This window comes from Cavia porcellus, unplaced genomic scaffold (assembly GCF_034190915.1).
Source record: "Cavia porcellus strain 051 isolate PalLab524CR breed Dunkin Hartley unplaced genomic scaffold, mCavPor4.1 scaffold_11, whole genome shotgun sequence".
Lineage (NCBI taxonomy): Eukaryota > Metazoa > Chordata > Mammalia > Rodentia > Caviidae > Cavia > Cavia porcellus.
This window is the reverse complement of record NW_026947494.1, coordinates 59,277,733-59,301,484: the sequence shown is the minus strand read 5'-3', so window position 1 is coordinate 59,301,484 and position 23,752 is coordinate 59,277,733. Positions and strand designations below refer to the sequence as shown.

Below are 23,752 nucleotides of genomic sequence, written 5' to 3'. Positions count from 1 at the left end.
CCTTGGCTTTTCTGTGGCTCCCTGGTTATTCAACAGTGTATTATTTAATCTCTATGTGCTGTTGCAAAGCATGTGTATTCTGTTGTTACTTGGTAGAACAGTGTGAATATCTATTATTTGTTTGAAGATGAGTTCAATTCTAATATTTCTTAGTTAATTTTTTTGTTTAATTTGTGATGGTGGGATATTAAGGCCTTCCACTATAATTGTGTTGATGTTTATCCGATCTTTTATACTCAGTAGGGTTTGTTTTATGAAGTTCAGTGTACCAGTATTTGGTGCATATATCTTTATAATGATCTCTCTTCCTATTGAATTATTCCCTTAACCAGTATGTAGTGACCTTTGCCTCTTATGATCAGTTTTGGCTTGCAATTCACTTTGTCTGAAAAATAAGATACGTACTCCTGCTTGTTTTTGAGTTCTTATGGAATGGAATGTTTGTTTTCTATCCATTGATTTTTACTTTATAAATTTCTTTTTGACTTAATTGTTTCTTGTATGCAACATACCACTGAATCTGTTTTTTGATCCATTCTGCCAGTCTTTGTCTTTGGATTGGGGAGTTGAGACCAATCACATTGAAAGTTGTTACTAAAAAGTACTGATTTATTCATGTCATTGCATTATTTTTCTCTTGATAATTCCTTCCTCCCCTCCTGCTTAACTGCTCACCCTACCTGATATATTCATTTCAGTAGACTTTTTAACATTGTTGGCCAGTGATGTCCTTGAATTTTTTGGAGTGCTGATTTGGTGATCATGGATTTTCTAGGGTTCTTTTGCTTATGGGGGAAAAAAAACTTATTGCTCCATCAATTTGGAAAGATATTTTTGTAGAATATATTAGTTCTGGGTTGGAAATTGTTTTCTTTTAAGACTTGAATCACTTTACTCCAAACCACATGCTTGGTTTGTTTGGAGGCATTTTTGGTTGTCACAACTGGCGAACTGCTGTTGGGATCTTTAGCAGTGAATAGAGGTTAGGGATGCTGCTACTTTCTCCTGAAAGTTAAGGTTTGTGTTGAGAAGTCTGCCATAATAGTGATTTTTGGCTTTTCTGTAACATCATTTACGATTCTGTCCTTATATTCAACCTCTAAGAGTTTGATTATGTCATGGAGAAATTCTTTCCTGTTTGTGGCTATTTAGTGTCTACATACCTTGCTTATGTTAAATTATTTCCCCATACTGGAAAGATTTCTGGTATGATCTCTTTGGATAGGTTTTTTGTGGCATTCATGCCATCTTCTGATTTCTCACTAATTCTATTTAATCCTAGGCTTGTTTTTCTTTCCACCATCTAGCAGCTCTTGGGTCCTTTTTCTGTAGTCTCTGTTTTTTGTTTGTTTGTTTGTTTGTTTTCCTTTTTATCAGTACCGGGGATCAAACTCACGACTGCCTGCTTGCAAGGCAGGCACTTATGCCGCTGAGCTAAATCCCCAGCCCTCTGCAGCCTCTGTTTTAAAGGTATCTTTGAGTCATATTATCACCCACTTCTGCTCTTGTCTTCTAGTTCTAACACTACCTTGTTACACTGGTCACTTCTGCTGCCTACACTTTCAGTGGAATGTTTATATTCCTGAATTTCCATTTGGTATCTTTGTCATTCCTACTTTGTAGCATTTTTTTTTTTAGTTCAGCTATCTTTTTATTAGTGTATTATTTAAGCTTACTGATCATTTTATTAAGTCATCTTTGAGTTTGCCAAGCACCTTTTTTTGTTTGTTTGTTTGTTTCATCCTTTATCACTTCATATAATCCTATAATTCAACAGTTGGGCTTTTGTTTTCTTTCCAATGGATGCATCATGGATCAGCTTTGAAGAAGTTGAGAATTTCAGGAGATATTTAGTAACGTTGTTTTTAGTTTGATTTTTTTTTTTCCCTGAGGTTTGAAGGTTGATTAAAGTGAAAGACTTCATTGCTAGTACGGAATTCTCGTTAGTGTCTGACTTCTAGTGCTGTACTCCGGGCATAGCTAACTTTGCCTCTGTCTCAAGATTGAACTACCTCTGTTAATTTGGGGAAGGGAGAGTGCAGTGTAACTGACCCAGCACCTAGTTCTCCAGAAATGACCTGCAGTAAACAAACTCGAGCTGGGTATGGAGGCACATGCCTGTAATCCAGCACTCAGGAGGCTGAGGAAAGAGGATCATTGTGAGTCTGAGACCAGCCTGTGCTATAAAGGGAGTTCAAGGCCAGCCTGAACTGCATAGTAAGACCCTTTCTCAAAAAGACACACACATGGGGCTGGGGATTTAGCTCAGTGGCATAAGCACCTACCTTGCAAGCGTGTGGTCATGAGTTCGATTCCTGGTACCGATAAAAAAAAAGACACACACATCTAGATATTGGCATGACCAGTTAATACCAATAGCTATTCCCCCACTGGCATTTGCAAAGAAATTAGTATGAATAATACAGTAAAATTTTTATTATTGAGACAGAGTTTCACTAAATTTTCCAGGTTGGCCTAAAACTGTTGTTCCTATGTCAAAGTAGGATTACAGCTGTAACCACATGCTTGGTTTGTTTGCAGGCATTTTTGGTTGTCACAACTGGGGAACTGCTGTTGGGATCTTTAGCAGTGAATAGAGGTCAGGGATGCCTTTAAACAGCTTATAATGGACAGTACAGCTCCCCTGCCCTCAAGAACTGTCCAGTCCAAAGTATCAGTGCTGATGTCAGAAACCATACCCTAAAATACATGAGCAAGGTACCCCCATGACTTGTAATGATGCAGGTCATACCCAGGAATGGTATTTGTGACAAATAGCTTATATTCAAATGATACTTTGCAGGTTCTATAATACTCCCTGTTTGGTGTGTAACTCTGAATGTGAACACAAAATGTGCAGTGATACAAGGTTGGTCATTATTCTTCCTAAACAGCGAAAAGTGTAAATGGTGATTTCTATGATTTATTGGCTGGGTACAATCAAATCCAGAAATCTTGAGTTCCAACGTGAAGATTCTATGCTGTGATCTTACGTATATTGGGAAGATGATGCCACTGGCGCCTGATAACCTCACAGTGTGGACAAGAAAGGGGTGAAATTTTCAGTGTGCTCAGGGACCTTTTCTTTCCGTGAATCACAAAAGTAGGAAATGTGGAGAAATTGTATGTTCAAGAACTCAAAACCCTGAAACTAATCAAATTTTAAAATCCTGCCTTATAAAATAGAGAGACCAAGGTGCTTTTCAACATAGTTATATCAGGAAAGCTGCCCTTTATTCTAAATAACAACTTCCTAGTTGAAAATAACCTTTTTCTCCTTTTATTTGGCCTTTTTACTGACATTGTGTACTGCCACAAGGGTGTCAGCGCCTGTGCAGTGATGAAGAAATCCAAACAAAAGATGGTGGCAACGCTCCTGAGATTGTGGCAACGCTCCTGAGATTGTGGCAGGAACCACTGGAATCTTTGTTTAAAACAAAAGTTACTTAAGTTGTGTGTTTATTCTGTCTGAATGTTAGAGATTGTGGATCTGAGCATGACATGCTCAGAAAACAAAGAGTTTATTCTTTCAAGAAACATCTGAAAATGAATTCCATTATGGCCTTTATTTTCTGGGTCAAGGACTAGCAGGAAGATTTGTAGCAGATTTATAAAAGGGACATTTATATCTTCTGAAAAAGGTGGATAGAAAATTTGTTTACTTTTTGGTTTCCATAATGTTTCATCTCTGCAGAGTTCAATATTTTAATCTGTAAAACACATTCAGAAGTTATTTGCCTATAATATGTATGAAATAGGTCAACAATGCCCATCCCAAGTTTCTTCCAGTGATGCTGGGGGGTTACCAGGCTCTGGCTCCCAGCAACCATGTGCCCACCTTGATTACAAAAATCATGTTAAATCCTTGTTGAATGCCCTTTATCCTACCTGAGTGGAGGTATCACCTCTTATCCTGCAGTCCTGTAGAGCAGAGATTATTATCCCTATTTTTCAGAGAAGAAAACAGACTTCATGTGACTTTGCCAGGGCTATGCAATTAGAAAGTGACAAGGACAGTGTTTGAGCCAAAGTTTGTCTGATTCCAAACCCACTTTCCAGCTACTGAGTCAACTGAGACTGAGTATATTCATTCATTCCTTAAGCAAATATTGTCACATAGCTACATATGTCAGGAGTTGCTAAAACTGTCACTAAGGATACAGCAAGAAACAACAAATATCCCTTCCTTTGTGGCATTTGCATTCTGTGGAAGAGGATGGATAATAGGTAGGTAGCGTGTGATGGAGCTGTAAGTGATACGGAGACAAAGCACAGAAGACAAGACAATGCTGCTTGAGTGCTAGCCTTGCAACTTCAAGTAGGATGATTAGGGGAGATGATTAGGGGAGAATCCTAAGAAGATTACATTTGTCACAAGATTGAGAGCCACAGAGTCACCTAGGGAAAAAGCATATTAGACAAAGTAAAAGTCACCACCAGGACCAGGATGAAAGCATAAGTATCTGAGGAACACACAGCAGCCAGTGTGGGTGGAGGAGGATGGAGAAGACAGAGGAAGGGACAACAGAGTCACAGAGGAACAGGGTCCAGGAGAGATGGTTCCAGTAAGACCTAAAGCCCTTTTGTCAGGTCACTGGCATTACTGTGAAGTCAGGAGGCTTTGAGTGTGGGTGGTATGCTGGAGTGTTGCAGTTTTAGAGAATTACTTTAACTCTTACTTGGAGAATAAACTAGTAGGAAAACAATAGTGGGAAGATGAGCTAAGAGCACATGGCAGTCATCCAGGAGAGCCATGACTGATGGACAAGGGAGGCGATAGGCACTGTGGAAAGAATGAGTGACTGAATGCAGTTGTGTATCGCTGAGCATCAGGAACACATTCTTGAAAGTGCATTGCTAGGTCATGTGAGCACCAGGAACACAACCTATCACAGCTAGAGCCTACCACACACACGGTCTAGATGGGTTACACTGTGGGACATATGATCCATCACTGACCAAATGGCATTATGCAGTGTGTGACTGTATTTGAAGGTTGAGCCAAAATTCTTTTGACCCAAGCAGCTGAAATTATGTATTTGCTATACAGAGGCAGAAAAGCATAAAGAGAGAAGCGTTTTGGAGAAAGATTTCAGGGATTTGGGGGCAGTTAAATTTCATTTGGGGTATTTTAAAGATGCCTATTGAATATCCATGTAGGGATCTTGATGGTAACTAGACTGATGAGCATGGAAAAGAGAGAAGAGATACGGGTCGCACATGTGACTGTAGACGTCATCAGTTTACCCATGGCACTGAAACCTCTGAAACTGCATCAGAACAGCATGGACCTGTTTGATTGGGGAAGGCCTGGGCCACAGAACAGACTTGAGTCTACTGGGGTATGGAGCGAACTCTATTTTGCCATTGGAAAATATGGACAGCAGCCCCCCCAGAGGAACTCTCCAGGACTGTTCATAGAGAAGGAGCTATGTGTGACCAAAACTAAAGCATGGCACTGGTCAATTCCCAAGACACACACTATCTTGAAGAAATGATCTAGAATCATGCCAGAGCCCAAGAATTCATGAATCAAGTGGATGTAAAAAAAAAAAAAAAAAAAAAAATTGTAAGCCAGGTGTGGTGGTGCACACTTGTAATCCCAGCACTCAAGAGGCTGAGGTAGTAGGACTGCCATGAGTTCAAGGCCAGCCTGGGCTACATAATGAAACTCTACCTCAAAAAAACAAAAACAAAAGATCTTTATAGGAACACAGAAAAGCATTCACAATAAGAAGTACAATTCAAAAGAGGGAGTCAGTGTGGCAACACATTCCTAAAACTCCAGCACTTGGGTGAAGGCTTAGACAGGAGAATCATGGGTTCAAGGCCAGTCCAGACTACATAAGGCTTTGTGTCAGGTAAACACACACAAAAGACGGAAAAACATGTCACAGGACCTCAACAGACATTTCGTGATTAACTTGGACAACGAGGAAAGGAACTGGAAACCTTCCTCCAGTGTGTAGAAGAGCTAGGCTTTAATTCTTCTCCATTTGAACAAAGGATAGGGGTCAGACAGGATGACAGCCTCCAGGAAGTCCCTGTGACAGGGTTTCCTGAGGCTCTGGAAGGAAACGTCCCCAAACTGAGCAATTTGTCACTACATATTTAACCATTTCATGTTATCTGATAGATTTCATGAGAATTTCTAAGTGATGATTTCCTACGTCCAGTTTGCACTGCTTACTTAACCCTTTAACTTCTGGAGGGTTTCGAAATCCCTCTTACACACTGCACAACGCAGTCCCATGGTTTAGGACTACAATGCCAGATGAAAAAGCATTCGTAACAAAGGGACATCACAGTGACCACAAAACAGACTGCAGTGACCTTTTAAGGCCAAAGAACTATCTCTGAAGACAAGGCCACTAAGCCTGTGGCCCTGTAGGGGGACATCAAGTGCCAGTGGCTCCCCACTTTACATTGCCATTATTAGCAGTCTCTTTTCTCCAGTGTATGTAAATCTTGCTCTTTGCTGAGCCTCTAAACATTGCTCTGCCTGCAGTTTCCTCACATGTATACACAGACACACGCACACATGGACATTCCAGTGCGCTAGACATCACTTGTAGGGCTTCTGTGGTCACCTAAGCTCACTCCAGTCATTGCACTTCGGCTGTCTGCATTCCTGTCAAACTAGAGCATAAGCTGTTTTTTCTCCTTTAAACCTCACACCATAGGTATAACCCACTGCTGGGCACAGAATATCCAAACCATAACAATTTGAATGGCAGAGGATATTGCACCCACTTAAATGTTTCTTGTCACATGAAAGCACCTTTCCTGTTAGGTCCTAGGTGTCAGATGCACAAGACTCACTCAGCATTAATGAGGGAGGTAAGTGTGGTGCATGATCACAGAGCAGGGAACACCACTGTGGGGAGGGGCCATTGAATCTAACTGGCTTGTCAAGCCCTCTCATTTCACAGGGAGGAAAAATCCAGATTAGGGGACAGGCCACCTAGCTGGGTGTGGCAGATCTAGGATTAAAATAGTTTTTGGTTTATTTGTGGTTTGTGCAGGCCTTGATTACACAGTTTGTCTGCTTTTTCTCTTCTGGCAATCATTGGAATTGTTCTGTCCCCTCATCTCTCAGTTTCTGTCCTTAGCTGTTAGCATTCTTTAGGTTTAGAGCTTGGCCACAAAACATAGTAAGATTGCAGTCAGAAAGTTAGCAGCAGGATCCTCACAGCCATCACTGAAAGCCAAGGAGCCCATCCTGAAGAGTACCGTTACCCAGGCTGTGGATGGCGAAGCCCAGCTGGAAACAGAAAGCCAAGGACAGCACACACATGAACTTCTGCCACTTTTGTATTTTATTGTGGAACTGAGGTTTTTTTTTTTTTTTTCCTTTACATCAAATATCCTCAATGGAAGAGGGGATATTGCACACAAATATCATAAAAGCACTACATATTACTTTCACTGGAAACTAATTTTCTACATTAGATATGACTGGATAGGATAGAAGTGATGCAGGATTATAAGACATAATACCATACACAGCTGCAGACTGACACAAACACCATTCAGAACAAGAGAGAGGGGTGTGAAGTGCTTCCCGGCAGGCTCAGGACCGCTGCTTTCCGGGCTGGAAAGGCCAGGGCGTGTGCGGTGTGGGAAAGCGTGACTGGGAGCTGTGTGCCCCACGTGGTCTCCGAAGGGCACCCCCATCTGAGCCTCTTCCCCATGGCTCCTGTTTTGGGGAGTTCCAAACAAGTGCAGAGAAGCGGTTTCTTTTTTTTTTTTTTTTCCCTTTCTTTTCAGTTTTTTTGATGCTGCCTTTTAAATTAACTTCATAAAGTCACAGATTTTTTTAAAAATAGTAAATACATTTTAATACCAGGTGAATAACCTAATTGCTTTCAAAGAATGCTCATCCCTAGGCTGCTTTTGGTGTGTTGTTCAGTTGGTGAAAAGATAAAAGCTTCTGTTTCTTTCCAACGGAAACAGGATCTTTTCTGTTAAATCTGAGGCGCCAAAAACAAAAAGTTATCCTAACTCACAATATCATTACTGAGCAGGAACTACCTGTGACAGATGACTAAAGAGAGGCAAGAAAAGCAATTCCAGAATTGTAGAGCAGCTCCCAAGAGCTAAAATTTAGTAAAAGAGGGAAAATGAAAGGTGGTGAAATTTCCATTAGCAACTGATTAAATCTTATTAAATGAGTATTGGAAAGCTCCTAAACTTCATAAGCTATTGGAGACACTTAAAACATTCATATACACTGGGGAAACCATTCACTATGATATGTAACATTAAGAAAAAAATTTTTTTTCTTTTGAACTCCATGGAAAATGATGTTGAAGGGAGGGGGTCATAATTGTATCCAGTCCCACCACAAGACTGAGGAGGCATGCACAGGGGTTGGGGGTCTCAAGAAAGGGGACAGAATTGGTTAAAATTGAAAATGGAGGATCATCTCTAATATTTAGTCTCTGCAGAATTTTGTTTAAGAACACTACCCAAAAGGTCATGATTATGAGCGCTACCTTGATCGAATCCCATCACTTAAACAGAATGGAAATTCCTTCCACTCAAATAGTCAACCTATACAATCAGATTAAGTAATCGGTATAAACAAAGCTTCTAGAAGCCTGTGTCGATTTTGAGCTTACACCATGAGTTACATGGTACTTTATGATGGCTGTTACTAAACTAACTGTGTACTTATGGAACTAGAAAAATTAGGTTAGTCACTCAGGTAGGAAAGGTGTCTGGAAGGACAGGAGCAACCTGTAATGCAAATATTGGTTTTCCTGATATACTCGGGCTCTGTGGCCATCACTGAGTACAGCAGATGGAATATGGTACTGACAGATTTCATAGGAAAAAGAGCCAGCTGACCAGTGACAGTTTTTATATTTTTCTCATTAAATCCCACAGCAGGGGAAAAAAATTAAAAAATAAGGATTGGAGTTGACTAATTACAACTGAAGGCTGGATATAAATCTTCTAAAATGCTGGGTTTTTTTAAAAAAAAAACAAAATAATATATACGGTTTAGAAACTTATTTTGGGGAACTGAAAAATAACTCAAAGAAAAATCAACCAGAGGTCTAGATTTGGCAAGAAGGCTAGAAATTGTTTCTCTCCCCACATATTATGTGGACCAACTCAACAGCTAAATATTAAGTAATTATCTTGAGTATTTTAGCTTTTCTCAAAGAAGTCAGAAGTAGATGAGTTTATACTCAGAGAAATCCATCTTTGTTACAATGACTTCTCCATCACATGTAAAACTTTTGTACCCTTAATGTATTTTGAAGGATGTGAAAAAAACAGGGTAATAAATAAAAACTGTGTTCCTAGAGAAGCCTAACAAAAAAGAATATTAATTTTCTTAAAAAAATTAGACATTTGGAAAATGTAATTCACAGCATTAAGTAGACTGCATAGGTCCTCAGTGAAGGGACCCTGAAGAAGCATTGTTTAAACCCTCATAGTAGTTAGCAGTGCAAAACAAACACATCACAGACAAAAATAAACTTAAAATGTTAAATTTTGAAATAAATAACTAACATAGAAAATAAAATGAGGTCATTGTTCACTACTCCATAAATCTTAAGAGTCTGCAGGAAACGTAACGTGACAGAGCACAGGACAGTTGTCACTGAGAAGTTTGCCACATCTGAACACCGGGTACATTGATCTGCGACCTGAAAGCAGATGTCAGCTGTCATTATGATCTCACTTCCCAGGTGCATGGTTCAGTGATGACAATGATGGACATTATGTCGGAATTCTACATGATGAACGTAGGAGTTGGGAATTCATTTTGTTTTCAAGCTATTTTTTTTTCCAGAAAAGAAAATCCCAAAGCAAATTTGTGCTATGGCTCTTTTGAACGTGGCTCTTTTACCTCATGGCTGAAGATCTTGAAAGAAGTACGTAGGGTACCACTGGGTGATATACTTGGAAAGGCCCTGAAAAGTAGCCTACCATGCCATTCGCTCCCACTCTCAAATAGCACATACTCAGATTTTTATGACGGGGACCAAGGGGTGGGAGGTATCATTATTCCTTGTAGTTACAGGTTTCTAATAAATATTATTACTGTAATGTCAGACTTCAGTCTTGCCAGGACTTCAAAAAACATTATTCATTTTTTGTCTTACGAAACTCTTCAAAAAAAAAAAAGACTATCACTTGAAATTTCTTTGCATTTTCCTGTAAATCAAAACATTTGTTAAAAAGTTCATCTATGAAAAGTCCTCACATAGCTAAAAAAAAATTCTGCTGTACACTTGTTCCCATAATTTTGTTGAAGTTAATGGAAATTAAAAAAGCCAATGTAAGACAAAGGATGGTAAATACTGTACACTTGCTGAGAACCTCTTCCACCATAAGATTCACTGCTTTCCCAGTTCTGATCACAGAAGCCATTTCAATCTTGAGCTTGCAGCAGTAAAGAAGCTATGAAAGGCACAACTTGTTTGACTGAGAGGCCACAGGTACACCGAAGTGGTATTCAACGCGTTATGACTCAGCATCAAACCGTTGGACCAATCAGATCAGCTTCTAATACCCCCACACTCGAGCACACATGGACTCCTTTAACTGGAGTATCTATAATCCTACACGGATATAAACTTGCTGTCTCACATTAAAAAATAAGTGCATCAAGTATCTTTGTACATTCAAGTCACTTCCTAAGGCAAACTGTCTACCATATGTACTCCCAACTGCTTTGGTATTTGCTTCAGTTAACTGGAGTGGACATGGGTGTTGCTGCATGCGGGTTAATTGACTTAGTGTGAACCGCCTGGGTGGACAAATGCTGGGAGCATGCCTTAGATCAACTTACGTGTGTGGTTAGAGTCAGAGAGTTCTGAATGGGGCTCCTACCACTCATGTGCCTAGTCTACACTCAACTACATCATGTCAGTGTGCAGTCTTCAAAGTGAAGGAGCTTAATAAAGGTGTGAACATCTCACATGCCCTCATAAGAAGTTTAGTTTTTTGTTTTCTTCTAGCCAAATTGCTTTAGAAAAGTAAGACCATTTTTGATGACTCAGACTGACAAAAATGAAAAACACTGCCTATGTAGACTACAGAATACCTACTGCCTGAGAAAATGCAGAACCTAATGGTTGTTTTCTTCCTTTTCCCCCATCCTGCTCTCTTTCTTCTCTCTGGGTATCTCACCAGAACTCTCTACCATTAACATCTCCTTCTCTTGCATTCTTTTCTTTCTCATTCTTTGTATCTTTCTTTCTCTCTCTCCTGCATTCGCTGTGTGCTCACTCCCTCATTCCCTCTCTCTCTCTCTTTCTCTCTCTAAGACAAATATCTCTACCTAGCAGAAGTCAGTTGGGCTCGCTAGTGCATGGTTTCCAAATGTTCAGCAGAGATGAACTGGGGTAGGTAATTTTGCAGTAACTTGAACCCTATTATGGGAATACTGTTACTTCCCTTAGCAATCAGCAAAAACTGAGACTTGCATCACCATGACACAGTATAAATTTGGCAGGTAACTGTTCAGTGACTTAATCAGATGAATTGATGTTTTAGAAAAGGTAGTTTCAAATTGAAGAATTTCTGGAAACAAAGTTCAAATCCTGTGGTGTGGCTGGCCTTGTTTTTTACAGTTCTATCTTGCATGCAGGGAAGGACTCATCTTGCATAACCACTGTGCTGCTGCTTGCTAAGACCATAATGTTGAGGTCCTGCTGTTTCTCATGGGTCTCCTGGTACCATTCCCTCATCACTTCTGAGTCATGAGTCGGGATCAGAGTCACCTGCAAGAAAAAAGAGCTCAGTGAAGGCAGAAACAGAATCCAGATGAGAAAAATAAAACAAGGTAATAAAGTATTAGACAGAGAAAACTAAAGAAAAGTTTTCCAATTTTCAATAGACATGAAAGGATTTTTCAACTTATGCTTTCCAAGAACCAAAAGAAAGCTGGGAGGAATCTAAAGACAGGAACTAAATGCAACTAGCTGGTATTAATTAGTTGCTTTTATCATTAGTTTTTTAGTTAAGATTCAATTTCTTGTACTTCCTTTAACACAGCTGATAAATTTTGCATGAAAAGTAATGCATATTTAATCTAAGAAGTTTAGTTATTACTGAAGTGCAAAGCCTTTAGAACCCCACTCACTAGGCAGAAGAACATTTTGCCCTAAGAACAGATACCTGTGTTTGCAATTTGTGTATGTGTTTGGGATTGGAGAAGTGGGGTGTTTAGGTAATAGCTTAAATAGTAAGATTTCCATCTGATATTCAGTAGGAGGTCACTATGCTTTCAATGAGATTTCACATGATTACATAATTAGTAGTATGCAAACTAATCTATGCAGATTTACAAGTTAAGTAAGCAAAAATTACAGCTGGACTGATGGGGTGGGGTAGCTCACAGCCACACATATGGTTTGGGAGTCAGAAAGTTTCTTGGGAAGCAAGGTTCCTACTATGGAATTTCACCTGCAGGTGTTTCCTAAATGATCACGTTCCTAGCTTTAGTCTGCTGACAAAACACAGAAGAATAAAAACAATTCTCCAGCATCTCTACAGAGATATAATCACTTTGATTCATACACACAATACTCAGTAGGTTGGGGGAAAGAGCAACTAATCTTGGGCCTGTTTTATAGATATAGTAAAATAACATGTCTTAGTAAGGTGGTTTTCCTCCCAAGCAATGGTTGTTGGGCTATCAAGAGTACTACTATAGACTGTCTTCCATGTTAGTTGATTTTGTCCTCTGGATATTTCACGTGACAGATTCAGGAGGCAGCACACATGAATCCATCCAAAAAAAAGGTTAACTTTTCAGATACTGAGGTCTCCCCCAGCTCAACTACAGCACAGACATAGTCTTGGAGCTCTTACCTGCATGTTGCTGCCCCACTGAGATTTCCCTTCCAACAAGGCATCCAGGACAGCCCGGCTGGGCTCCTCAGCAGCAGGGTCATTCCCACTCACCACATAGTAGGACGACCTGACTCTCTTGAAAAACTCAACATCAACATTCTTACTATTGCTGTGGTTGGGGATGTAGCACAGGTCCAAATACACAGGGAGGCCTGGGGGTACCGAGGAGGACTTGGTCGTTTTTGTGGTGCCTGGTCCTTTAGTAAACAAAGACAAAGCAGGGGTCACAGCAATGTAAATAAACCTGTACCCAATACGCCTTCCCCACTGCATCCACTATCCCTTCCCACTAATTCCCAGGCAGGTCCTTTGGAACATACAAAGAGATGCCCATATGTCCATCTTTTGTATCCTAGTAATCAGTGAAGAATGGGATATTCTTCTCATAATGGACAACCCATTAGGCAGCAGGATGAGGGAAGAGTTCAAGGCCTTTCCAAAAGATGGCACTACATAATAATACCTCTCCTAAAGGAGCTACTAACATGGGCTTTAATTTGAAAAACAGATCTAAGAAACACTTAGTCTAAAGCAAGCATTTGTATCTGGTAACCATAGTCAAATAATCTTAGGAATTCACATTAGGGTCTCATCTGATATCAGTTTTGTTCATGGCTAATAGTATGTTCTAAATATAACCTAGTAAATGGTTCAGATCCTAACCCCATGGGATCTCCAGCACCCTCAGCATCTCAGCCTCACACACAACCTGAAGAAACACTGTATCTCTCCTTAGGACAATGCTCTCAAGTGACACACTCATCCTTAGACAGGGCTAGACATCAAATTTTGGTAAAAGAAAGACTAGCTAACCTATCCAGACACACCCAACTGGGGAAGACAGCATCCTGGAGCCCAATTTCCTAGCCTAAATCAAAGAGGCCTGAGAAAAGCAGAGATTCAGATGAACCCCAAAACTTCCAGGAATCCTGTTTGCTTACTCACTGACTTGTCCAAGTTAGAAGGTTTATATTAAAGCGTTTGCCTGGCATGCATGAGGCCCCAGGTTTAACTTCCAGCAATGGAAGAAACAAAAAAGAGTTTCCATTCTAATAAACATGTCTGCAACTACGCCTTGAACACTGATTACCACCATAAAAACTAAATGAATACTGTCCATAGAAACTCAATCTGGAAACTGACAAAGTCTGCTCGTTTGTTTTTAAAATAGTCACCCAGATTTGCCTTTCAAAAAGCATCTTCAAAACTAAATTTACTCATTTTTGTTACTCTGCCTTTCAGATTATTTCTTCAAATGCCCAAAAACATTTTTTAAAAAATCAACAATGTGTTGGGCCGGGGATTTAGCTCAGCGGCGTAAGCACTTGCCTGGCAAGTGTAAGGTTATAAGTTCAAACCCTGAAAAAAAAAAAAAAAAATCAACTATGTGGACTAGCAGATGGTATGTCCAGGCATAGCTAGCAACAGGTCTCAGCCGGGCTTCATCCGTGTGAATGGACAGCAGGCTTTCTCCTGAGTGCTGATCAGCTGTGGCTCTCTCAGACCAAACCTGGTGGTTTTAGGATCATTCTAAGCATGGACAAATTTTTCTTTCTGTATTTAAAAAGACCAAATCTGATAAGAATGTTAGTGCTAAAATTTAAGTCTAGCTGGGCACAGTGGTGCACACCTGTAATGCCAGCACTCGGGAGGCTGAGTTCTACAGAAGGATCACTGTGAGTTCAAAGACAACCTGGGCTATATAGTGAGTTCAAGCCAGTCTGGACTACATAGTGAGACCCTGTCTCAAAAAAAAAAAAAAAAAAAAAAACCACCCAACAACAATAAAAGACAAAGTAAAAGTCTGCAACTGTAGTAATATACCCTAAAATGTCCTGAATCTGTGGGCCCCAAAGGTTCATCTCTGAGCTTTCCATAATAAATCAAGAAAATGTTAAAAAACAATTTTTTTTTTGGCTTTGTGTTTGGGTCAGTTTATATTACTTTGTGAACTATAATCTAAAATCCTTGCATAGCCATTTAAAAAAAGGATTATTGCAAATCCTTGTGAATAACTTAAAAGCAGCAATACCGGAACCCCAGTCACTGGTGAGAAACACATAAATCTGGGAATTGGTGACAAACAGGAATGAGCAGAAGTCAGAGATGTCTGCTGCGGCCAAGTGGAATTTCAATCTGAAATAATGTTCTGTATCTTATTTGTGTGCCTCGGGAAGAGAGAGGAATGAGAAGGAGCTTCAGCATTTTCCTCTCAACTTGCAGTGGGCACTCACTGGTCAAATGAAATTACGTTTTTAACTGATCAGAAAGCAGAACATTGACTTTTATAGGGTTATACCACCAAAGAATGATTCTTTAAAAGTAAAAATCTTAATTTTTAATTTAAATTGTTTTATGTAAAAGAAAGGATGCTACATCTTGGCCTAGGTTTGTCATTTCAGGTTTGGCACAGAATCTCTGGTTCTCCCTAGGTCTTTGGTTGCTCCTGACCTACATCACCCAGCTGCTTTCAGGTCAGCACACTTGAAGCTAATTTTAGAGCAGCCTGAAACACACATCCTAGGCCCTGAAGGTTTAGAACAGGAGATACAGGAGCTGTGTTCCAGGAATTCTATCTGTACTCATCAAGCTGCACCAGGCCATACTGCTAAGCCATCCCCAGGCCTAAAGGCCACACTGGACCAAGATACATGCCTTTAGACAGGAGAGAACAGTAGAGGGAGGGAAGGCCCTCATCTTCCCAGAACAAATGGAATATAAGGGCTCTAAATAAAAGGATGGTCATGACCTACGTCAGAATGCCTGGTACCCTCCACCTACCTGCAGTCGCGGTCTTCACTGACTTGGAGACGTTGGCAGCGTTCTTAGTTTCTTTGTCTTTCTCTTCCCCACGTGCAGCTTTGACCTCAGGAGTGGTGGTGGGTTTTGTTGCTTTTTCCACAGATTCTTTCTTCTTAGGAGAAGCTACTCTGGAAACCTTGTCTGAAGGTTCTTTCAAGGGCCCTGGTTTTGGTGAAGCTGCTGAGGGCTTGGACTTCCCATCACCTTTTTTGACAGGTGAGGAGGACTTGGTCTTGGTACCTGGTTTCTTGGTCTTGGTCTTTTCTTTCAGGTCTTTCTTTAGAGCTTTGCCGAGGTTCTGCTCAATGGCTAAGGCCTCTGGGTCTACCATGGTCACATCAGGATGGCGTGGAGAAGGGCTGCGGTCTTGCATGGGGGCTGGAGGTGGGTCCATGTGTTTGTATGTGACTGTTTTATCTGTGGGGATCGTTTCAGACTCATCTTCAGAGTCGATATTTGCATCAGCTGTGATGGAGGGGCATTCTTCCGTTTCTGGGGGCACATCGGAGTCAGTCTGGGAGGGGGCTGACTCACTGACTGAGGTGGGAGGGGTTTCATCACACTGTCGGCCTTGTTGCTTTCCTCCTGGAGGTGGTGGGGCTCCCCCTGACTGAGTGAGGGGCTTCTCAGATTCCTCAGTGGACTCTTCACTTGCAAACCACTCCAGAGGATTAGGATTGATGAAGGAAGGTGAAAGCTCTGTCTTGGGATGCTTGTATTCACAGGAGGACACAAGGCATAAATCAACCTCCTGGCGGGCCTCTGAGGGGGACTTCTTTTCCGCAGAGTAGCATCGGTCTGAGGTCTCATAGGAGTATGCAGATGCCTGGGGGGTCTTGGTGATTTTCTCCATTGTCTCATAACAGTAAGTAGAAGAATCAGGACTTCGTGTTGTTTTCGTAGACATCTCATAGGAATAACTTTCAGATTCAGGGAAACTGGGAATTTTCTCAGTGGTCTCGTAAGAGTAGCTGGAGTCTCCTAGTGTGTGGCCACCATCTTCAGAGTCATCATAGCCATTGCTAATGTCATCCAAGAGTCTCCTAGACCTTTCCGTCACTTGATAGCTGTAACCACTCACTTCAGGGGTCCTTATTGTCTTCTCACTGATCTCATAGGAGTACCCACTTTCTTCAGGGCTCCGTGTGGTCTTCTCAGTAATTTCACAGGCATAGCCATCATCTTCAGGGGTCTTGGTCTTCTCAGTGGTCTCATAGGAGTAGCCACTGTCACATGGGGATTTCATGGTTCCCTCTGTCTTCTCATAGTAATAGCTGCCCACATCTGGGGTCCGAGTGGTTTTCCCATAAGATTCATAGTCATAATCTTCTTCATCTGGGGACCTGGTGGTTTTCTCAGGCTTCTGATAAGCATAGCTAAAGTCACCAGGTATCTTCCCTCCACTGTCCTCAATACCAGAAGTGCTCAAATCTCTATCCAAGGTGAGATGATGCTGCATTGTGTCCAATAACATTGAGGCACGGAAGCTGTAGGGCTCTGTGGATGCCGGATCTACTGGTGGAGAAGAGGCTATGTGGTGTGCTGCTGCGCTGCTCTCTTTGACTGCAGAGGTAGAATCTGAAAAACCAGGGGAATATGAAGGAGAGGACTCTCGTGGGGTCAGTGGAGAGATATCCGATTTGGGAGAGAGCTTCTCTGCCTCCAGACTTTGTACTTTCTCAGAGGTGAGCGAGGCATATAAGGTCATATCTCTGGGAGGAGCAACATCGGATAGAGTATCTTCCTGAAGAGGAGAAGCTATCTGAGAAGGGGTATGAGCAGAAGAGGTGGAAGGGGAGGCCTCTACCTGAGACACCGAGATGAGCTCAGAGAGATCATTATCTTGGGTATAGGACGGCTCCTCTGTTGGTGGGATCTTATGTGACAAACTGGAGTCCTGTATGTCAGAAGGACTGTAGTCTACTTCAGTTGGTCCATTTTCAGTGATGTGCAGCACACTTGCACCCACAGTTGGGTGATCTGGTGACTGGCGACTGAAGTCCATGGCAAGGGAGTGCTCAGGAGATTCCTGACCAAATTCAATAGACATGGAGGACTGCTCAGATCTGTGATCTTGAACTGGTGTCCTGGATTTGGCAGTCTTAGGGGAGAAGTCTGGAGGAGAAATTGACATCGGTCTTGGGCATTCTTCTTTAGAGGGAGACATTTCTGTTTCCTGGAAAGTAGTAGGCGTTTGTACAACAGACACGGAGAGGGAGTCATCTACTTCTGTGGAATGTGGGGAGCCAACTTCAGCATGCAAGGAGGGAGACACATCATCTGTTGTTGGCTCTGGAAATGAGCTTGTAGCCACAGAGGCTGTGGAGACAGAGGCCACACCCTCCATGTGAGAGTAGGTGTCTTCAGCTACACCCTCATCTACAGGGGTGGCTGACTTGTCGGAGACAGTACCTTCAGAAATGGACATCTTGGTATCTTCTTTGAAAGATCCAAACTGAATGGCATCTATTTGTGTTGGAGAAACATCTCCCAATTTCCTTTCATCCAAAGCCAGTGCTGCATGAGAACTCATGGCTTCTACATCATCCATTTTCTTTTCTGGACTCAAGTCTTCCTTTATTGGTACAAAGTCTGTGCTCTTCCCTTCCTGTTTGTCTAGGTAAAGGCCAGTAGAAGTCATTTCAGAAACTGGACTTACTCGGTCTGATAAGCTTTGCTTTCCATCCTTTCCTTCAAAGGGGCTTTCAGAACCTCTGCTGGGAGGCTTGTCATCCACACTCAGAAAACTTTCATATGCAGACTCTGACCCAATCAAGGGAGGGCTGCGCAAAGGAGACAGAACTTTTTCAATGGGAGACTCTGAGTCAGGCACGGGTTCATCCATGGGGCTTACTGAAGCCCTTTCATTCTCATCTTTGGCGTCACTGAATTCAAAGCTCACGGGAACTGCCTGTGGTTTTTCAATGACTTCTGTCGGGAGGTGAGTGGCTTTCTCATCGGTAGGAGACTGGTAGTAAGGTGTGTGGCCAGCACTGCCAGTCACAGACTGAGATGGTGACACCACTTCCAGAGTCTTCTCCTCAGGACTGGCACAGTGTTCTTCAACTACTTCTCGGGTCACCTCGGGAGACACAGAGACTGCTTCTACCTCTGTGGAGACTTTAATCTCATTGGGCGTCAGAGAGAAGTTCACACTACGTTCACCCAGGGGGGTCTTCTCTATGGGTGATGGTGGAGATGGACTCAGGGATGGACTCTTGGCTGGACTGAGTCTTTCATCTGAAACTGCCGAGGTGGTATCTTGGACCTCCAATGTGCCACTGGGTTTCAATTCTTTCTCTTCAGAATAATAGGCATCACGCAGAGCAGATTTGGTGAATTTGTCTTCTTCCATGGATGAGGGTGGTGAAATGGTGGAAGCTGAAACACTGTAATCCTTGCCCTCAGTGGCATCTGTTTTTGATCCATCAGATAAGCCATTGAATGGTGTAACAGCAGGTTTGGCGGATTCCTGAGAATACAGTGCAGACTCATATTTGGTGATATTTACAAATTCCTGAGATGGGGACTCTGTCTCTTCATTGTTGGTCTCATCACTCATCACGTCACGAGGAGTGGACATCTCATCCATTGGGGTAGGCTCGCTGGATATCTCAATGGTGGACTGAGTATAGCCAGACGTGGCCGTGAACTCCTCGGGCTGGTCTTCCCTATTCTCCTCATCAGAGGCTGTGGCCTCGCTCTCGGAGCCTCCGGGTAAAGTCTCATCATGGATCGAAGATGCAGGTTCTCGGCCGGGAGACTGGGCCCCTGGCTGCTTGGCTGATGTGGCCAGGAAGGCGTACTGATCGGTGCCACCAGCCTCTGCCGCCTTGTCAACAACAGCCATCACATAATCTTCAGCTTCAGCCTTTTCTGGCTCATATTCTTCCTCCCTAGCATCCTCTGCTTTGTCCTCTTCACCTTCCTCCTCAGACATTTCAGCTTCTCCTTTCTCCACTGCCTCATCCATGTCTTCTTCTGCCCGGTCATCCCCGCTAGCCACAGACCCCCTCTTCTCCTCGATGTGCACATCGGCCTCAGCCTTCGCACTTTCCTCATCATCGATGGGGCTGTGCTTGGAGGTGCTCACGCACACGTTTTCTTCACTGTCCTCCTCTGGCTCCTCCGCCTCCTCAGTTTCTGCCTTTTCCTCATAGTCTCCAGTCTCTGAGGATTCTTCGAAACCAGCCCCTTCATCTTCATATTTTTCAATGTCATCCACTCCTTGCTTCTCAACTGGCTCCAGTTCCTCGGGTGTTTGCTCACATTCGCCCTCCCCTTCAGTGGTAGTGATGCCCTCATCGGGGGACTCAGCAGGGCCTTTGATGACTTCTGTCTCCTTCTGGACAACATAGGCTTCCACGGGCTCTGTTTCTTTTTCCTTCTCTTCATCTTCAGTGAGCTCCAGCTGAGGCTTGATGTCCTTCACTACATCAACCTCTTCAGCCTTTAGTTCCTCAAAGTCCTTAGTTAGATCCTCAGGGGATGACATAAGGGATCTCTCAGCTTCAAGTTCTTTGGCAGGACCAGTGGCCACTATTCCAGCAGCTGCCACTGCAGCTGCTGTGGTGGCCACAGCAGCAGTGGCCGCGGCCTCTGAAACCTTGCCTTCCTTCTTAATGACTTTAATTTTCCCCTTCTCCTTTGGCTTTCCAGCAGCCACAGCAGATTCTTTTTTGACAGGCTCTTCCTTCTTAGATACTTTTGGCTTTAAAGCAGCTGGTTTCTTTGCTTCAGATACAGGAGTAGTCGATTTCTTTGAGTCCTTAGGGAGCTTCTTAATTTCTTTTTTGGGCTCTTTTTCTTCCTTCTTAATTTCCTTCTTTTCCTCTTTCTTAACTTCCTTCTTGGCTTCCTTCAGTGGTGTTTCCTTCTTAACCTCTTTCTTAAGTTCTTTTTTCTCTTCTTTCTTGATTTCTTTTTTGACTTCCTTTTTCACCTCCTCCTTTTTCAGTTTTTCCTCCTTCTTGATGGGTGTTTTCTCTTCCTTCTTGACCACTTCTTTCTTGGGCTTTTCCTTGTCCTCCTTCTTTTCTTCAGGTTTTGGCTTCACGTCCTTCTTCACCACCTTCTCTTTGGCAACTTTGGGCTTGACGTCTGTGGCCTGCTTCTCGGCTACCTCGGCTTTGGCGGGAGGCTGCTCCTCCTTGCTGGCCACCTCCTTCTCTGTCACTGGAGGTTTGGTCTCTGTTTTTATGGGCTTGTCTTTTTTCACCACTACTTTTTCTTTGCTTTCAACCTTGGGAGGCTTCTCTACTTGGTTAGCTTTTGTGACATCAGGGGTTTCTTCTTTAGACTCCTTTCGCACTGATTTGGTAGGAAGTGGCTTTGCGGCTGGCTTTAGACTTTCTCGGCTGTCAGCTCTCTGTTTCAGTTTTACTTGTTTTGCGGTGGTAGGGGTGGGCACCTGGCCAGTGAGATCCTTTTGGGTGGCCAGAGGCTGCTTCAGGAAGTCTAAGTGCTTGAGTTTTTCTAGCCCTTCCAGGATGTTGTACTGGGTGCTGTTTCCAGGAAACAGAACTCGAATGATTTTTTCGGCAGGGTTTGCTGGATGCCACACAATCAAAGATGAGACTGAAGTTAAGTATGAAATTGGGATATCTACTTCTTGACCACTGGGCAGGATTAATTCAGCCTTGTCTTTGCTGGTGCCAGTCCACTGTTGCAGAAAGTACTGCATTTCTTTGCTGCTCTTGACTGGATTAAGCACATACATCTCGAGTTTCCCTACCCCCATTTTTTGGAAAAGAATGACAGGCTCTATGGTATTGCCTACACTTCTGAATAGAGGCTCTGGTTTCATAGACAATTTGTTTAGGTACTGGAGAGTGAAACAAGCTTCTTCAATGCTCCTCTTCATTTTGATGTTGGGCTCTGGGTTTTTCAGATTTTCAGGTACATTGAGAAACACAACACCCAAGTCAGGGGAGATAAGGTTTTTCATCCAGTCACTGTTGGTGGTGGATCCCTGGGACTGCTCCTCTTCCAGCTCTGCAATTTTCCGCTGCAGCATGCTGTTAATTCCAGGCAAATTGTCATCCCCAATGTGGGTCAGCAGAATTGAGTCCACTCGGTCTAAATGTCGGATGAGCTTCCAGAAGCAGGATTTTCTTTCCGACCCTCCGTTGATGAGCATATTGAATCCATTCACTGCAAACAGTGCAGAATCACCCCTCCCTCCTGGGAAAATGTAACAGCAGGGCTTGGAGAGCTTTAGAAATCCACCCGAGGTGGGAGGTTCCAGGATGTCAAAGGGAGATGGGACTTCCACGGATTCTGAGAGATACTCAGTGAACTCAGAAAGTCCTTCCATTTCTGGCAATATACAAGCTGAGTTGAGTTTAATATTGATGAAGTCTTGGAGATTGTGTCTGTCAAGATTGGAGTTCTTCCAGTCACCCTCTTCAGGACAAAACAGGGTTAAACTGGCTTTGTTGGCGGGATGGGTAGTGCTCAGTAACTCACCAATCTGGGTGTAGAGAAGAGAGGAAAAATAGGGGGAGGGTTAAGTGGCTGTCATTTGAGATTCATCATCTCAATCCACTACTAGGTGTTCTATAGATCACTATTCATCATCTCGATCCACTACCAGGTGTTCTATAGATCACTACTAGGTGTTCTATAGGGTCGGTTTCAGAGATGCACTCACAGGACGATGCTGACTGTTTAAATGATTACATGGTAGCATACCCGAAGGTGAGCAACCTCTGTCCTGAGCCCCCATATCCTTCCCTCTGATACTACCAACACCCTCTAGCCCTGGTGTTTACCTGTAATCCTTCCCACATAAATCCCTGCCCAGTAGCAAGACTCCTCTCTAGTTCCAAAACCAGTGACCATCTGGGTGACCTGTCCTTCAGCCACAGCAGTTACAAATACTTTGAACTTTCCCCTATGGGATTTACTATTGAAAGCTGCCTAAACTATGATATATTAAACCATCATAGAGTAAAACTGTGAGTCATTCTATCCCTTATATAAGACCTTGTCATTTAATTCACTGGACTTGGCAAAAGGCAGCCTGATCAAAAAATTAAAGGAATTCACACAACAATAGTGCATTCTTTGCTGTCGTCTCCTTTTAGAATTCAGTAGGCACAAAGCAAAAAGTTTGGTCTACCACCTCCAACCCAGAGACAGAAAGTTATACATTACTTATTACTACAAAAAAAAAAAAAAAAAAAAAAAAAGGACTGGTTTCTGGCATCAGTACACACTACTTAGAACATGAGTGCTTCACACAGCAGATCCTCTGCCAATACAAGTGCTTTTATTGAAGCCGTTGTGATTAAAGTGGCTGAGTAATTAATTATACAAGCCAGTGGCCAAATTTGTTCCCTGCTTGCTTGCATTTAAATCCATCATGAGATGCTCTGCTTCCACTCTGCTCCTGTTCTTTTCAGGACAAGTGGGAATGGGTAACTAAGATCACATTTGGCTCAAATGTTTTTCAACACACTGTTTAGTACTTCCCAGGACAGAAATGTGGACAAGCAACTCATGACTGATAGTGATGGTGAGTTTAATAAAAACACTATTCTTTCTTACTCCATATTAAGGCCATGTTTCATGACCTTAGCTTAGCAAATGGTAAGGGAGAATCATGCCATAAATTCCAGACTTCTTTCCATCTCAGCAAACCTCATAAATAAGCTCAAAGTTTCAACAGCCAAATGCTCTGTATCCTGGATGGCAAATGATGAAGGACAAAGTAAAGGTTTTGCTTAGCCCAGGGAACCCTGGGCCTGCAAGAAGACTTAACTCTTCTGGTCTCACTTTCCTCTCTCCTAACCTCCTGAATATTTATATTCTAAAGTTCTCTCTCTTCTCTCCTACTTCTCACTCTCTCACTCTCTCTCTCTCTCTCTCTCTCTCTCTCTCTCTCTCTCTCTCTCTCTCTGTCTCTCTCTCTCTGATTTCTGAAATTTTCTATATTGCCTTACCCAAAATAGTCATTTTGTTTTACTAGCCTGTTCATCCTAAGTATAACAATTTACATGAAGAGTCACAAAATAGCAAAATAACAAAAACTTTGCTATTTCCCTCCAACTTAGCATTATAGCCT

General features: G+C 42.4%; 1 protein-coding gene across 1 annotated transcript in view; it reads right to left on the bottom strand.

Moving 5' to 3' along the window:
- Nucleotides 1-7,301: 7,301 nt before the first annotated feature.
- Nucleotides 7,302-23,752, bottom strand: part of Map1b (microtubule associated protein 1B) — a 103,538-nt gene continuing 87,087 nt past the window's right edge. Inside the window, exons 5-7 of the mRNA XM_003461607.4 lie at nt 15,664-22,156; nt 12,841-13,079; nt 7,302-11,747 (exon numbers count right to left, since the gene is read on the bottom strand). Coding sequence (XP_003461655.1) covers nt 11,592-11,747; nt 12,841-13,079; nt 15,664-22,156 — 6,888 coding nt within the window. The 3' untranslated portion in view covers nt 7,302-11,591. The remainder of the gene's footprint in view (nt 11,748-12,840; nt 13,080-15,663; nt 22,157-23,752) is intronic.